Source organism: Podarcis muralis, chromosome 6 (genome assembly GCF_964188315.1).
Source record: "Podarcis muralis chromosome 6, rPodMur119.hap1.1, whole genome shotgun sequence".
Taxonomy (NCBI): Eukaryota; Metazoa; Chordata; class Lepidosauria; order Squamata; family Lacertidae; genus Podarcis; species Podarcis muralis.
Genome location: NC_135660.1, coordinates 22,269,508 through 22,287,450, shown reverse-complemented (window position 1 = coordinate 22,287,450; position 17,943 = coordinate 22,269,508). Strand labels below are relative to the sequence as shown.

The window sequence follows — 17,943 nt, the reverse complement described above, 5'->3', positions numbered from 1 at the left end:
ATGATTTGGTGAACTTTTGTGCAGGTGAAAACAGTGATGCATCAAGACAGAAGGAAAAGCTGAGGAATCAACCTTGGGACTGAGGAACTCAGACCTCAGACAAAACTTAAGGAAGTAAGGAAGTACTTCTAGTATCAGGCCAAGGGTCCATTGATTCCAGCGCTCTGTTCTCACAGTAGCGGGAGACGCACGCTCTAGGGAGCATTTCCCACAGTAGCGTGGAGGGGGGAATCTATGTGGATCACAGTTCAGCAACTGATTGATTGATTGATTGTGTGACTGCGGAAATGGATAAAAGCCCCCCATCCAAACAATGACTATCATCAGTGCAGGTAAGTTGTTGTTTTTTTAATTTTTATCACCTACAATACTGTTTTATTTATTTTATAGTACAGTACATTGATTATTGCTTTCATTTTATGAATCAATGGTCTTGTTAAATAGTAAAATTCATGTTAAATTGCTGATTTAGGGGTTGTTTTTAAAAGTCTGGAACGGATTAATCCATTTTGCATTGCTTTCTATGGGGAAGCGCACCTTGGTTTAAGAACGGACTTCCGGAATGGATTAAGTTCGTGAACCAAGGTACCACTGTACATTGAATTACTTAATAGTCCGTGCCATGTTTAGAATTAGCTGAAGGAAAGGCTATGAGTGCAATGTTAATTTCAGTGCAACGAATAAGCCTATCAAGAACAGCAGTTGTAGTCAAATCCAGAGTTTGTAACAGGGCAGTAGGTCCCAGAGGTGGTGGGTGGCCCCAAGATTGGCGGGACCGGTGCACGTTGTGTGCTGGTGAGAGTATATGCGCGACACGCAAAATTGCACACGTCTCCTGATAGTGTGCAGGCCACCTAAGTCACTTCCGCTAAGTCACACCGGTCCCAGCAGCATTGAAAGACGCTGTTCAGGTTGGTGTGACCTCGCGCCAGGCCTTGCCAGTCCCCATGGTGTCTCCCATGGTGCCGCCTTCTGCGATGGGCCCCTCAACACGGGGGAAGGGAGGAGGAGGAGTTTGGATTTGATATCCCGCTTTATCACTACCCTAAGGAGTCTCAAAGCAGCTAAGATTCTCCTTTCCCCTCCTCCCCCACAACAAACACTCTGTGAGGTGAGTGGGGCTGAGAGACTTCAGAGAAGTGTGACTAGCCCAAGGTCACCCAGCAGCTGCATGTGGAGGAGCGGAGACGCGAACCCGGTCTTAACCACTACACCACACTGGCTCCCACTCTGCTGCTCTGGACAACACTTTAATTTAATAATAATAATAATAATAATAATAATAATAATAATAATTTATTATTTTCCCCCCCCCCCCCAATCTGGCTGAGTTTCCCCAGCCACTCTGGGCAGCTCCCAATCGAGTTTTAAAAACAAGACAGCATTAAATACCAAAAACTTCCCTAAACAGGGCTGCCTTCAGATGTCTTTTAAAAATAAGATAGCTGCTTATTTCCTTCACATCTGATGGGAGGGTGTTCCACAGGGCGGGCGCCACTACCGAGAAGGTCCTCTGCCTGGTTCCCTGTAACCTCACTTCTCTCAATGAGGGAACCACCAGAAGGCCTTTGGTGCTGGACCTAAGTGTTCGGGTAGAACAATGTGGGTGAAGATGCTCCTTCAGGTATACTAGACCGAGGCCATTTAGGGCTTAAAAGGTCAGCACCAACACTTTGAATTGTGCTCAGAAACATACTGGGAGCCAATGCAGATGTCTCAGGACCAGTGTCCTCCTCACCATAGTGGGGAGGCGTGGTGTGGACTAATGGTCTGTCAGGAGATACTACAGCTTCCTTGTCTCATGATCAACAACACATTTAAAGGGATGGGTACCTTTGGTGCCCAAATAATGTATCCATGACTGGGGTGGGGGGAGGCAAACATGAATATGTTGCCACAGTTGGTACAGGCTACTCTATTTCTCATAAATAGAGATGGTCTGCATGTAGCAAATATGTCAATCGCAAATGCAGTTGTTACTGGACTTGGACTGCCTTTGATTTATTCCCCTAATTTGCAATTTAGTTTGCAATTCAACATTTGTAATTGGTATTTGGCTCACGCCCTTTGGAGCAAGCAAGGTCACTGCTAATTAATGTATTTTGTAGGCCAATGCATGGCAGGCTAATTGCTAGAAGCATCTCTTATAACAACAGGAAGCGGGGAATGCAGTTTTGTGCCCCAATAGAGAGGCACGCTACAGCATGGGATGACCCCCAGATCTTCAGTGTTCTGCACACACATTTGCAAACACTTCCAGGAAATCGCAGCTGCTTCGGCTGATCAGTTACTGTATCAGGCTACACACTCAATTCTCGGTTTTGACATTTGATTCATGCCACCAGAGCTGCCAAGACCTTTGGAAAGCAGCCAAAAGTCACAGACCAAATATATTTACTCTGCGTCCCATTCAGGTCTATGAGACAGAGAAGGCCTAATACTTTTCCCACGACAGGACCCGGTAATAAACACAGGGGAAACACAAACAATAGGCTGAACAAGGGACACATTTTATTGATAATAAGGGAAATGAGCAGTGCAGGAAGCTAATTTAAAACTCAACCTTGAATGAGCCAAACCTTGCCAGTTCTAAGGGGCATGACAAGGTATAGCCTCAAAGCCTGGGGTCCACTTTATGGTGAGTAGGGAGGCCGCCTTGCCCCATGCATTCCTGGAGCCCCACAACATGTGAGCCTCATGCCCTATATTCAGGTTAAAGGCCCCACAGCCCAGAGCAGCTGGCTTTAAAGGTGCCTAAGGGTGCATACATTTCCCTTCATTAACCTTTCCCACACCTTTCTGCCAACAACGTGGCAAATAAACCTTGCAACCAAATTAACCTATTTAACTGCATCCACCCCTAAACCTCTATGCTCCCAGAATCAAATACAGAGTAGGCAAAAAAAGCTGCCCACCTCAGCCATTTTGAGGGCAGGCAAAAAATTCCTAGGTAAAGGTAAAGGGACCCCTGACCATTAGGTCCAGTCGTGACTGACTCTGGGGTTGTGGCGCTCATCTCGCTTTACTGGCCGAGGGAGCCGGCGTTTGTCCGCAGACAGCTTCCGGGTCATGTGGCCAGCATGACTAAGCCGCTTCTGGCGAACCACAGCAGCACACAGAAACGCTGTTTACCTTCCCACCAGAGCAGTACCTATTTACCTACTTGCACTTGACATGCTTTCGAACTGCTAGGTGGGCAGGAGCAGGGACCAAGCAATATTATTATTATTATTATTTATTAACCTGCCCTTTATCCCAAGGTCCCAAGGCAGGTCACAACAATTTAGAACAACTTACAATCACAGAAGGAACATGGATTCTAAAAATATACATCTCAAGTATCTAAAGCAAATGGCTTCCCCCCTCCCAAAGAATCCTGGGAACTGTACTCAGAGAGATACAATTCCCAGAAATCTACAGCTCCCATGATTCTTGGGGGAATCCCTGTGCTTTAAATTTATGGTGTGGATGTAGCCTTACATGTTGCAACTCCCAAACGAAAACGGCTTTCAGATTGCTCGGTGCAATAGCTATTATCCCATAGTGAGCTACAACTACTAGTAACATGCAAAAAAGAAAAGCCCTCGTTGCATGCACTATTTAAACAGCCTGTATGTGATGTCCGGGCATATAAATTTATGCCTAGGCCAAAGCGCAAGAGACAGGAGATCTAAAAGGATCAACAAGGGAAGCATGAACGCTTGAAATGCTCTTTGGAAAGGAACCTGGCTCTTCAACAGAACCTATAAATAGTGGCCAGCAACAGCCCATCATCAGTTCCAAACATTCAAATGAGCCTCTTTAGCATAGTCTATAGATCACTCTGGCTTAATACTGAAATCCATTCTGTGGGGTGGTCACTCTTATTCCGTTGTCCTGCTCCTCAGATCTGCCCTCAATGTGCCTTGAGGAGACTTGTTCAAGGTGAGTCCCCCTCCTTCTATTTCATTCACCTCGCAATTTCTTTGCGACAATGACAAATTGCCTGGGAAAACGCAGAGCAAGAAAATGATTCTGATAGCAGATCATTTTTCAACATTAAGAGTAAGTTATTTAACATTTGCCTTATGTTAGAAAGTCTGGAAAGGAACCACAGAGAAGCCCTACAATGAGTCATCCATGCCCTCAGGACATGCCCTGAGTACCGTACTGGACTAACATGTTCATGAGCGCAGCATAGCACCATTTAATGCATATTACGGGCCATCCTTGTGTTCATGTTACCATATTTTGGCACCACTTCTCACCCTCCCTGGCAATAAAAGCACACCAGTGACAAATTAAATATCTAAAAATTTGCTGCCCTTTCATGAAGTCCAACATTGGTTGAATTATCCAGAAGCTGCCTCACTCTACGTAATCGTAGAGGTGGCCCAATTTGGGATTTTCTAAGAGGAAAGACGGACTATAAATGAATATATAATGTGCAGGCCTGGCCCGAGACTTTTTGCTGCCTGAGACCATGGCCAAGTAGGTGTCACCTTTACACATGCAGAAGCTGACTGGGATGACAGTTGAATGCATCTTGGTGGCAGGGAATTATCTCCCATCCTATCTGAGGGCAGCAGTTGTGGTGGATGACCCTTGCTCCAAAAAGTGTGGTCAAAATTGAAGGGTTCAGGAACTCAGAGCAGACCAAGTTTCATAAAAATCATACACAGACTTTACTAAAACAACACTCTACAAGAGAGGGAAAACTCCAAATAATTACACAGATTAAAATAGAAGGCAAGAAAACAACAAACACAGACTTATCCACACTTACACTTAAACCTCAGTAGGCTGAGCAACGGGACAAGATGCTGTCAAAAGCCCAAATAGACACTTGACTGGCTGGCTGACAAGAGCTCCCACCAATCCAGGTTTTATGGAAACTAAGACCATGGGCATTCACCTCTTCCACCTTGTGGCACCGACCTTGAACAGGAGACAGCTGTATGTAAGCTCATTATTTCTGAGGTTCTAGCCCATTTCCATAAACCAGTCTAAAAGGGGTGATATCACCCCAGCAGTCTAGCTTAAGGAGCAAGCAGCAAGCTAGGAAGCTCTGTCCTCCAACACCTCATTGCCACCGCTCATCCTTCCAGCATCCACCACTCAAAATGGCCACCTCATTCTTCCTAATGTTAGGGCCAGCCCTGATAGTGGTCCCCAGAGGCCTGCCATTTGGGCTGCATAATGATACACAAGCTGACCATTTAGTACGGTGAACAATGAGTGCATTGTTATAATTCTAGATGGATTTTTTAAAAAATTTACATTGTAAGCTACCTTAAATCTCTACCACTTATACCAGGCTGGCGGGGTGTGTGGATTAAGTTGTGGTATTCCATCAGTGGTTGAACATGCAGGTGAGCAGGAATGTTCTCGGCAGTCTGCCTACAGATACTAATCAGTGGAAGGCTCCCAAGTGGGATGTTCTGAGGCCAAGGATGAGATAGCCAGGGATCTGCTGAATCCCAAGCTGTTCTCATATCGTCACACAAAAGGATCAGGCCCAATCAGGCCCAGTTGTTTTCCCCACTACCATCCTCGCCCACCCTATTGTGGTGAGGCAAAGCAGGAATAGCCATAAACTCCTTGGAAGAGAGCAATTTGTCAGTTCCCATGCCGTTTCTTCACACAAATCTGTGAGGGGACAAAACAGCATTGAAGGAGGGAAAGATGGGCTGCTCACCTGTGCGAACTGGCCTCAAGATGTCAGGAAGATGCTTGCAGGTTTTTTTTCCTGCTTAGAGAGGTCAAATCTTGAACATTAAAAAAAGAAGAAGTTTTGTTTACAATTGAGGGTGCTCAACATCATGAATCACTTTTCGTCACTTTTCAGGACGAAAGCAGGCTAGGCTCTGCTTTTGTGTAAATTGCCAGCCAAGTTCCTTTTGGGATTTGGTGGTGCAGAATCAGGATGCTGAATGAGAATTGCAACATAACCATGTCTTTGGTTATGGGCATTAGACTGTCAACATGGCCTTGGAGGAGGCGGTTAGCAGGATTCATACACCGATGGAGGCTGGAAAGCTAGTGCCAATGCAGACAGAGAAGGGGGGGGGGCAGAATAAAGGCCTGTTAAAGCAAGGCCAGGCTTCTACAGACCTCAGAAGTGGAAGCACCATAAAGAACACAAGATGAGCCTGCTGGATCCTGGTATGCCCCGCGGAGGACCTTAAGATCCACAAATAACAACACTTTGGAGGTCCCAAGCCTCAAGGAGGTTAGATTGGTCTCAACCAGGGCCAGGGCCTTTTCAGCACTGGCCCCGACATGGTGGAACGCTCTGTCACAGGAGACTAGGGCCCTGCAGGACTTGACATCTTTCCACAGGGCCTGAAAGACAGAGCTGTTCTGCCTGGCCTTTGGTTTGGACTCGGTCTGACCCTTATGTTTCCCTTCCCTTACGGTCTTGATTTATCGGCTACTTTAAAATGAGGCTGCATTTTAAATTGCATTTTAACTTGTATTTTAAATTACCCCCCCCCCCCCCAATTATGTTTTTGCTGTGATTTTATTAGTGTTAGCCGCCCTGGGAGGGCGGGGTATAAATAAAATTATTATTATTATTATTATTATTATTATTATTATTATTATTATTATTCCAGCATTCTGTTCTCACCATGGCCAGCCTGACACTTGTGGGAAGCCTGCAATCTGGGCATGAGCACAGCAGCATTCTGCCCACTGCCTGTGATTCTCAACAACTGAGCAGACATTCAGAGACGTAACACTGTTGTTCTGCTATGAATAAGGGATCTTGTGTAGGCTTTTCTGAGAATGGAGCCGGCACAACAAGGACTGACTGTGAAAAAGTCGCTCAGCAGGCAGGTTAGTGGGCGGCAGAATAGGAAGGGCATGTGTTGTAGAAATAGCTATGGCCCCCACCTGATCCAAAGAAAATAGAAATGACTTTTTTAAAAAAAGAAAAGCCACCAGTCTTCCATGCCATTTACTGGTAGGGCAGAAAGAAGGAGGACCACAGGAGGTGAGGCTAGAACCAATGACAGGCAGAGCCAACTCATCCTAGTTTTGTCCTCATCTACCTCCCTGCTGAGGGACGCGGGTGGCGCTGTGGGTTAAACCACAGAGCCTAGGACTTGCCGATCAGAAGGTTGGCGGTTCGAATCCCCGCGACGGGGTGAGCTCTTGTTGCTCGGTCCCTGCTCCTGCCAACCTAGCAATTTGAAAGCATGTCAAGTGCAAGTAGATAAATAGGTACCGCTCCGGTGGGAAGGTAAACGGCGTTTCCGTGCGCTGTTCTGGTTCACCAGAAGCGGCTTGCTGGCCACATGACCCGGAAGCTGTACGCCAGCTCCCTCGGCCAATAAAGCGAGATGAGCGCCGCAGCCCCAGAGTCAGCCACGACTGGACCTAATGGTCAGGGGTCCCTTTACCTTTACCTCCCTGCTGAATTCTTCACTCAGGTAACACTGAGATTAAGGAGGAGGAAGATGACACCCAGTTCCACCCCCTGGGTGGGTTGTAAGGAAGATGGCAGGAAATTAGGTGCTGGCTGAGGCAGAGTGAAGTTGGTAGGGAAGTTCCCCATTTACCCAAAATGGACCAGCATCCATGAGATTGCAGTATAAAGACAAGATCCTGCAAATTTGGTATCTGCTCACTCCTGGATTAGGGACCTCTATATCGTACCCATGAAGTGTAATCCTAAATTGTCAGGAATATATAGCTTGGGGTGAGAGGAGAAAGAGGAAGAAGGGATCTTCTGAGGGATATAATGACATAAAACAAAATACTGACAGTGTGACCATTAACAAGGTGGTTTTGGTGATATACATTATGGAAGTTCCAGGTGGGTGTGGAGAGAAATATAAATACATGGTAAGGGTTAACATACATTTGAGAGTGTGGAGTTGCCTTTTCAACACTTCCTTGTTGTGGTTTTATTAGTGTGGTGTGTGTGCGTGTGCGTGTGTGTGTGTGTGTGTGTGTGTGTGTCTTTTCAAAATTTATCTGTGTTTCCCCTCCTGCGTTTAGCAGGGCATAAGCGAAAAGCAAAACATTTTCACATCAACAAAATATTTTCTCTCTTTTCCTCACACTTCAGTTTCAGTTTATGGGGTTTTAATTATAGCCTCCAGAGTCCATAAATAAAACAGAGGGAAATGAAACGCCTTCTTGCATTTTGCTAATTGTTGCACAGCAGCCGTTGAGTGCAAAGGCAGCGCCATCTACTGGTTGTTATGCACCAGATGCATTGCTCCAAAAAGTGATATTAGAAACACGCAGCCCCACCATGTGGCAGACAGTGGCCAATACCATTACTATACCAGTCATTCAAATGGGGAAAAGGCTGCAATGTAGTGTCGTGTTGATCTTGTCTTTCATGAAACACCATGCAAAATGGTTTGGCGTGTACAATTTCTTCTATATATTTAGTCCATGAGTCAGAAATCATACTGTTCAAACTGATATCATAGAATGCGTAGGTAAAAGGTAAAGGTACCCCTGACCATTACATCCAGTCGCAGACGACTCTGGGGTTGCACGCTCATCTTGCTCTATAGGCCAAGGGAGTCGGTGTTTGTCCACAGACAGCTTCTGGGTCATGTGGCCAGCATGACTAAGCCACTTCTGGCGAACCAGAGCAGCGCACGGAAACGCCGTTTACCTTCCCGCCGGAGCGGAACCTATTTATCTACTTGCACTTTTGACGTGCTTTCGAACTTCTAGCTTGGCAGGAGCAGGGACAGAGCAACGGGAGCTCACCCCGTCGCGGGGATTCGAACTGCCAACCTTCCGATCGGCAAGCCCTAGGCTCCGTGGTTTAGACCACAGCACCACCTCTAGAAGGCTCCTCTTATGTCAGGGGTGTCCAAACATTTTCAAGGAGGGCCAGATTTGATGAAGTGAACATGTGTGAGGGCCAACCAAAGTTGTTGACATTTTTAGGATTGAAGTTGTTGAGCTCTTTTTTTTACAATTTTACCCCAGAAAATAAACTGCCCCGGGGGCCGGATTAAACAGACGGATGGCCCAGATTAGGCCCCCAAAATGGACTTTGGACGTGCGTGTCTTATGTCCTTATGGTGCCCTCCAAATGTTGTTGGACTTCAATGCCCAGCCAACATGGGCTATGGTCATGGATGATGGGAGTTGTAGTCTAACAGCATCTGGAGGGCACCAAACTGGTTATCCTTGCCACAGTACTGGATCAGAAGGTCCAATTGTCTTCATTTAAGAAAGCTTGTGAAAGAAAGGGGCCATAATTCAGTGGTAGAATACATTACTGGCCTGCAGAAAGTCCCTGGCTGAATTCCTGCTGCCTCTAGTTAATATATCATACCCTTCAAGTGTCCTGATTTTACTGGGATGGTCCCAGAATTACAGAAGCCCTTTCACCTTCCTCCTCCCTCAGCAAAAGAGTGGGGAGGAAGAAACTATGATTCCCAGGAGCAGCCACAGTGGAAATAGCCACCAAACCCTTGATGTGCAGTGGCTTCCAGGAACCAGAGTCCTAGGCGGCATTTGCTTCCCTTCTCGTCCCCTGCCTTCGGCTTCCAGGGACGGAATGTCATGGCTCCCATCAGGCACTGGTTTGTGCAGCAGTGCAGCACCAAGAGATGTGCATCCTGATTTTCATCTGAAGAATGCTGGAGGGTGTGAAATAGCCATGCTACACTCATGTCTTTATTGGAGTCAACTAAAATGTCTTGAAATAGCGAGCAAGCGTTTGAGTCCTCCAGCACTCTTCTTCAGGCTGGCTGTTAAGTGAAATAGTCACAATGGAAGAGTCTCAGTGAGCCTGAAAATTTCAACAGTCTCAAGAAAGAGTGCAGGACGTGTTTTGGAGTCTTAAACTGCAATGCAGTCCTGTGCCCAGAGAAAGTACATTGGAACTTACTACTGTTAACTGAAAGTAACTTACTACCATTAATTGAAAGTACATTGGAACTTACTACTGCATGTTATGTACTAACCTTGGATCCTAGAGCAATAGGCAAGTAGGATCCTAGAATGCAACAACTGATTGGCTTGCAGGAGAAGGCCCATCAGGCTCCAGGAAGAAGTTAATCAGCCTATTAGGCTGGTAGGATCGTAGAATGCAACAACTGATTGGCCTGCAGGAAAAGACCAATCAGGCTCCAGGAGGGAAGCAGAATCAGCCAATCAGATGGGACTCATTGTGTATATAATGTATATAAAAGACTGAGGTTTGGGGGGCAATTCAATCCCTGCTTTACAAGCTGCAATAAAGAGCATGAAATCACTACAGGACTCCGACTTAAGATTTACACAGAGGGCTATTGAAACAAAGGGAAAGAAAAACAATGAGATGGAACAAGTGATTAGGCTGGCGTGAAGAGCCTCTCTCCATGATTATCCCACTCCATGCACTGCAACACAGCAGGTGGGCAGCACTTCTCAAAAACACCAGATAGTGGGAGTCCTGTTGGGAGAAAAATAGTCTTCCTGGGCAATGAGCCTAAAGTTTAAGAGCAAGGGGTTTCTGTGGGGTGGAGTCATGACTATTGATTGGAAGTCTTGTCCTGTCCATGGCATTAGTGTCGGTGTGTTTAAGGATTTCCCAGGCTACACCACAGGAATATGGTAGAAGTTCAATCGAAACAAAGGGCACTGGGAATTAGCTCTCTTACCAATCTATCTAAAATTCATTATTCTGGTTAGCCTTTAATTCACAAAAACCAAATCTAGTTAAATGTATTCCAAATTATATTACCCTCCCCACCTAGTCATGCACACCTATGCCCCCAGAATCCTCTGTCCTATTTTAAAGATCAGGCTTCCGCACTTTAAATACTTCTGTTTCCTAGAACTATGTTTGAACACAACTAAAGTGTCCAGAAACTTGTGGCCTTCCAGATATTGTTCTACTCCAGTTCCATCAACCTCAGCCAGGAAAGAGGAGGAGGAGGAGGAGGAGTTTGGATTTCATATCCCGCTTTATCACTACCCGAAGGAGTCTCAAAGCGGCTAACATTCTCTTTCCCTTCCTCTCCCACAACAAACACTCTGTGAGGTGAGTGAGGCTGAGAGACTTCAAAGACGTGTGACTAGCCCAAGGTCACCCAGCAGCTGCATGTGGAGGAGCGGAGACGCGAACCCGGTTCCCCAGATTACGAATCTACCGCTCTTAACCACTACACCACAACGGCAAGGGCGTTATAGCTGAGAAGCATCTGGAGGACCACAGGTTCCCCACCTGCACCAGAAGCAAATCTTTGGATACAGAATCAGAATCATAAAACAGCTGGAAGGGACCACACGGGTCAACTAGTCCAACCTCGTGCAATTCAGGAATCTTTCACCCCATGTGGGGCTCAAACTCCCGATCCTGAGATTAAGAGCCCCGTGCTCTACTGACTGGGTAGAGTTATACCTCAGTTGTGTAGAATAACTGGAAAAAAATTATAATGATAGGGTGACAAGTTGTTCAGAGGTATAGACCGCAAACACTTAACCCCATTTTCCCAACCATAACCAGGGCAAAGGCAGAATATTTATATTGCCTTTGAATACACACATTGAAATGCTTATGTCCATGGACGAGAAAAATGAAGTTGGTAGCAAGAGATGAACAAACAGCATTCTAACCCTAAACATCCAATTCAGGTTTAATACAAAATTTTCTTAAAGGCTACAAAATTGCTTGGTTATTAGTTCTGCATTAAGCACTTTGCAGACAGAGAGTATATGTCATGTCTTCATTGTAACATACAATAGTTTGCACAGTATATTTAAAGAAGAAATAGGCATTTCTTCCTCCAATTCCCGAAGTTCTTTTGCAAAGGCTTCTTCCCTGCAGAACAGAAACAGAAGTTAATAAATTATTGCAATGACATGAAAACACTTCTCTGCTACACGCGGGGGAGGACATACTTACCCTCTTTTAAGAGAAGACATACCAAACCATTAATACACACCCTGCAAGCCATCCAAGCAAGAGAAGCGGAGGTATGACATAAGTGGAATACAGGATTGTCTCTGAAGAAAGAAAATAAAGGTTTTATTCACATTGTGGTTGGAGACATAACGTATGAAGGTCTTTAAGAGGAATATTTTGATTCCAGAGACTGGGAACCCATCAAAGGTTTAGAAAAGGATACCTCTCCCAGCCAGCCAGCCCAGGCAGGCCTGCCACCAGCAGTCAGTCAGTTCAGGAACTGTCCAAAGGTCCCAGAGTCTCACTGTGGCTCAACCCAGCTGTGCCACCAAACATTGCTCTCTGCCTTAGCAGGCAGAAGTACCACGTTGGGAGCCAAGCATTCATCCCATCCACCGTGATGGTTAAGGCATCTGAACTGCAATGCCCTGCCATATAGATCCATGAAAGCTGTAGATTCCATTGACCTACAGTCCGTGGACCTTCGTTTGGGGTGAGTTAAGGCGCTGCCATTGCAAAGGGGAGCTAACCTTGGCTCACATTCAGAAGTGGCGTCTCCACCTGCCCATTGCTAAAATGACTACCTTGGGGTCTGGCAGGGAGGAGTTTTTCAAGGAAACCATGGCAAGAGCAGGAGGGGCAGGGGAAGAATGCTGCACAGCTTCATTGGGCAAGCATCAGCAGTCTGGCGCTGGCTCTGATCCAAGTCCCCACAAACCCAAACACTTTATGATCCAATCACTTTCCTAACACGGAGGAAGCACTTGCTTACATTTCTCCTCATGAAACCGAAAGGATCTACTTACTTATTGTTACAAATACGTATAACCTCTCCTTTGCTGTATGGTCCCAGGGTGGGACATGTAAACACACACATAATAATAATAATAATAATAATAATAATAATAATAATAATAATTTATTATTTGTACCCCGCCCATCTGGCTGGGTTTCCCCAGCCACTCTGGGCGGCTTCCAACAAAGATAAAAAATACACTAAAATGTCACATATTAAAAACTTCCCTGAACAGGGCTGCCTTCAGATGTCTTCTGAATGTCAGGTAGTTGTTTATCGCTTTGACATCTGATGGGAGGGCGTTCCACAGGACGGGAGCCACTACCGAGAAGGCCCTCTGCCTGGTTCCCTGTAACTTGACTTCTCGCAGTGAGGGAACCGCCAGAAGGCCCTCGGAGCTGGACCTCAGTGTCCGGGCAGAACGATGGGGGTGGAGACATGCCAATATAACAAATTAAAACAGCATATATAGATTTGTGGAATGGTGATGAATGTTGTTTTTTGGTTTGCTGTTCATCTTAATCTTCTAAATGGTTGTTTTTAACCATTTTCACCTATAATTTTACTTCTGTAAACCGCTTTGATGGTTTTTTATTTTTTTACAATCAAGCAGTGTATAAATTTTACAAAGTAAATATATGAACCTCAATTAAAGCCACACTTTTAAAACCACCTCACAACTAACAATTAAAAACAATGAGCTCGGGGACTATATAATCACATTTTGGCGCCATTTTTGTACTGGACATGTTGCTTGCTAATAGTGGGCAAACCGGCAGCTTAGTTTGGTTGCTAAAAGAGGTGGGTGATATAAGCCGTAGTCATTACTATGTACAGTGAAGAGATTTCACTTTTTGCCCACTGAAAGGACTGCCAATTTATTTATTTGTTTGTTTGTTTGTTTGTTGTGAATATAGGAGCAAATACCCAACAATTATAGTTCTCCCCTGTACCCCACCCATAACAGCCCCAACCACGTCTAGCTGTATAAGCAATAATAAAATAAAACATCAATTCAATAGCTGCCAATTTAAAAAGTCTCATTCCACAGGTCTCCTTGTGTATTTATTAGTTCAAGGTGATGTGCTTTTTTCCCCTTTCTGCTTTATCCTTGCGATAACCCTGTAGGTTAGGCTGAGAGACAGTGATTTCAGCACTGCAGCTGAAATTGATTTCCTCTGACATGAGGTCACTGCAGACTTATTGGTACTGTGTTATTCGCCTGGAATTTTCACATATCCAGTCTGAATGGCACTGCTGCCCTGTCAGGTATCTCAGGTATGCAAACCTTACATACACGGCTCATCACCGTAGCATTCATTTGCGCTCGCTTATATATATATATCTCCTGCCAACCTAGCAGTTCGAAAGCACGTCAAAGTGCAAGTAGATAAATAAGCGGGAAGGTAAACGGCATTTCCGTGTGCTGCTCTGGTTCGCCAGAAGCGGCTTAGACATGCTGGCCACATGACCCGGAAGCTGTACGCCAGCTCCCTCGGCCAATAAAGCGAGATGAGCACCACAACCCCATAGTTGGCCACGACTGGACCTAATGGTCAGGGGTCCCTTTACCTTTACTATATATATATATATATATATATATATATATATATATATAACATAAAAAGAGTTATTAACTTAATATTCCTTAACAGGGTGGTGGAAAACTGCAGAATAATGATAATAAAAATAACAATAAAAATAATTTATTATTTAAAATTAATATACAGTAATGCATCAGACATTAAAAGCTTCCTTAAACAGCGCTGCCTTCAGAAGAGGTCTAAGAGAGCAAAGCCGTAAAACATGCCCTTTAACAGAGATCCAATTTAGCTGAAAGAAGACAATGAAAGGGGAAGAGTCAGAGACATTGAAACACTCACCATATGTCATGAGGCAATGAGCAGCTGGCTGGGAGAGATACTGTTTCAGGGGAGTCATTAAAGGCATGAAGGCCTGCCAATGGCACACAAATAAATGGGGCAGACATCACTGCAGGTTGCCAGAATAAATATCCCCAGAAGCCACTCCCTCTGGGGTAATACATAAAATTATGTATTGGTTTCTTCATTCCAGAGATGACATTTGTGCATTCTCTTTCTCAGTTAACAAAACCTCAGCACGAAAACGTAATAATTAAAACGGTCATAAAAACTACCAAGTTACAGTGCACGCCTATACATGCCCATTTGGAAGTAAGCCCATTGAAACTGGTGGCACTTATTCCCAGGTAACAGGAGGTATGATTGCAACAAAACCTGAAGCTTTCCTTTTAAGAATCCTAGGTGCCGAAATCCCAAGGGAGCAGAAAATAGTATTTATGCATGCGACTACAGCTGCGCAAATGTTATTGGCTCAGAGATGGAAAGAAGATAAAGTTCCTACCAGAGAGGAATGGCAGATAAATTTAATGGACTGTGCCAAAAGGGCTAAAATGACTGGAAGAGTCAGAAATTAGGAAAACCAAAATGGGGAAACTTTATAACTTATCTTAAAGTTAAACTTGCTAGTACGATTGGAATATCACTTGTAGTTTAATAGTGAATTTGGGATACAATGTAGAGATAAAAGATAAAAGATCTGGATTATTATAAAAGATGCAGAAGGAAATGATTTACAATAGGACCCACAAAGGGGAAGAGGGAAGTCCAAGAGATTCCTCAGAATCTTGTTTTTCTGTTGTATGATGGAGATGTGACTGTAAAACGTTAATCTGAAAAACCAAATAAATAATTTTTATTTTTTTTAAGGAGGTATGATTGCAACAAGCAGGTCACGTATCCACAGCAGTGTCCAGAGCAGGAATGACCACTGGGAGGAGCGCAGAGAAGAAATGCCATGGTACATCTGCAGCAGCACAACTGGACGCCTTCATTTGCCCCAGCTGCAACGAAACATGTCTCTCCCGCATCAGCCTCTAGAGCCACAGCAAGCGCTGTGGTTCTCCGATGGTTTGACTTCACTCCCAAGGCACACTCCTCCATTGTCTCCCAAGACAAATGGATGCCAACCACAAAAATAAGCCTAGGTGGGGAGGGGATGAATGACTGCTTGTTGCAACAAAAATGATCCTGTCTTCTTGATGAACATTTAGTAGCAGCAAGGACAGTATTGGACGGTGTAGGGAGGCTGCGTCACTCACTTCCATCCAACGCAGTTGCTGCAGCATACATGGATGCAGAGGGGGAGGGTTGGTGGTGGCAAGGTTGGCACATTGCAAATGCGGCAGCAGGAGCACTGTACTGGCTCCATTGCTGTGTTTGCACTGCAGCAACCTCACCACCGCCACACCCCTCTCTATCCTGTATACCTGAAGGAGCGTCTCCACCCCCATCGTTCAGCCCGGACACTGAGATCCAGCGCCGAGGGCCTTCTGGCGGTTCCCTCATTGCGAGAAGTGAGGTTACAGGGAACCAGACAGAGGGCCTTCTCGGTAGTGGCGCCCGCCCTGTGGAACGCCCTCCCTTCAGATGTGAAGGAAATAAGCAGCTATCCTATCTTTAAAAGACATCTGAAGGCAGCCCTGTTTAAGGAAGTTTTTAATATTTAATGCTGTATTGTTTTTAACACACAATTGCGAGCCACCCAGAGTGGCTGGGGAAACTCAGCCAGATGGGCGGGGTATAAATAATAAATTTATTATTATTATTATTATTATTATTATTATTATTATTATTATTATTATCCTGGTATGCTGTAGTGACACAGCTGGATAGAGACCAAGGGAACAGAAGAGCCCAAGCATGTCATCTGCTGCTGGGCAAGGGGCTCAAGTGAATGCTATAAAGACAAAATACAACAGAGCATCATGTTTTAGTCTGCAGCTTTCATCTATCTCCACTTGGAGAGGGGTACAAGAAACAGTACAGAAAGTGTCAGTAAATATTAAATGCCAAATTTCTGTCTTACTTGCACTAAAAGAGAAATCCAGTTTCAAGTTCTATTATTAATCGATAACCGAAAGCAATGTAAAACAGAATTTTGATGCTCAATTCTCCTGAAAGGTACATACTGTACTTTGCTTACATTGGCTACATTTTCAAACTTAATTTTTACAGCATGGTAGCTACGTTTAAATCACAGTACCATTTAAGATTACATGCATTCGGTTCATCCGTAGAGCTAGTAACTTTAGCTTTCTGTTGAGAAAGGAAAAGCATTCAGCTTCTCACTCGTACTAAAGGATGCTTGTAGAATTACCAAACAATCAAAGTAATGCAGAAGAAAGAAAAAGCACTTTTTAAATAACCCAGTGGAAAACAAGACTAGGTTGCTAAGAAATGAGATTGCATTATCCTAAAAATAAAAGAGCCCAACCACAATCTTAAAGAGGGAGGACTAAGCTCTTATCCATGACTTTTGCACACAGGTGATCAACAATTCTAAAACATTTTGGCTTTTCACCATACCTGATTTTTCCATTCCTCTCTTGTGTGTCTAAGCAGAACTGATTTAACGTTCGACTCTGCTGTTACATCTCTGAGGCTTCTGGAGCTTTAAATAGAGCAAAATCTGGAATGCATTGCACCTGCTTCTTTCACTAGTGTAAGCTGTAAGTTATCTGCATTCAATGGTTGAGAAAGACAGGAATTTGGGCCCTTACACTTTACAGGTCATTCTGTCCATTATTAGTGTAGAGCGGTGCTTTGAGAATTCTCAGGTGGTGTTTTCACCGGTCAGTCAAGCAAGTTCTGATGCCTTTTTTATGATCACTCTAATAAAGCTAAGGCAGAGGTAGTCAAAATGGTGCCTTTCAGACATTCTTGGATGACAACTCAGTCCCAGCCAGCATGGTCAAGCATGATGGGAGTTGTAGTTTGTTTGTTTTTCCCCAATATAATGTTTATTAGTTTTCCAAATTCCACATTTTAAATACATATTATATTACATTTTACATTTGTAATTTGCTCCTATGAGCTGACTCCCCTCCTTCCCTCTTCTGACTTCTTTTTGTCACTTTTAAGTTTTTCACAATGTCTTTTATCCCATTGCATGGGAGTTGTAGTTCAACGACATCTTGAGGGCATAGCATTGACTATCCCTGAGCTACGGAACATGTCATGATGGAATTCATCCCTGCCTGGATATAACCACAAACTGGATGCTTTTTCTCACTGGGATTAGGCATTAAATGAAGCTTTGCTTAAAACTTTGCTCCAAAGTGGAGGACTTACCGTATATTTGACTCTTTCATCTTGTGTCATTTCACTTTTCTCACCAGGCCAAAACAGAATAAACCTTAGCTGGACCAAAAGGAGAGTGGGGATTATGGAAACAAGGAATCACAAAACTC

The 17,943-nt window shown here is 44.4% G+C and overlaps 1 protein-coding gene across 2 annotated transcripts; it reads right to left on the bottom strand.

Moving 5' to 3' along the window:
- Nucleotides 1–11,558: 11,558 nt before the first annotated feature.
- Nucleotides 11,559–17,315, bottom strand: STRIT1 (small transmembrane regulator of ion transport 1). 2 transcript variants are annotated; one of them, XM_028731349.2, is made up of 3 exons: nt 17,060–17,315; nt 11,855–11,955; nt 11,559–11,770 (listed from the first exon to the last, which is right to left on the bottom strand). In XM_028731349.2, the coding sequence occupies exons 1-2, from the start codon at nt 17,070–17,072 to the stop codon at nt 11,861–11,863; spliced, it is 108 nt and encodes a 35-aa protein (XP_028587182.2). In that variant the 5' UTR covers nt 17,073–17,315; the 3' UTR covers nt 11,559–11,770; nt 11,855–11,860. The 2 variants fall into 2 exon arrangements, with proteins under 2 accessions (XP_028587182.2, XP_077785985.1); XM_077929859.1 differs by lacking the exon at nt 17,060–17,315 and adding an exon at nt 14,534–14,628.
- Nucleotides 17,316–17,943: the final 628 nt, after the last annotated feature.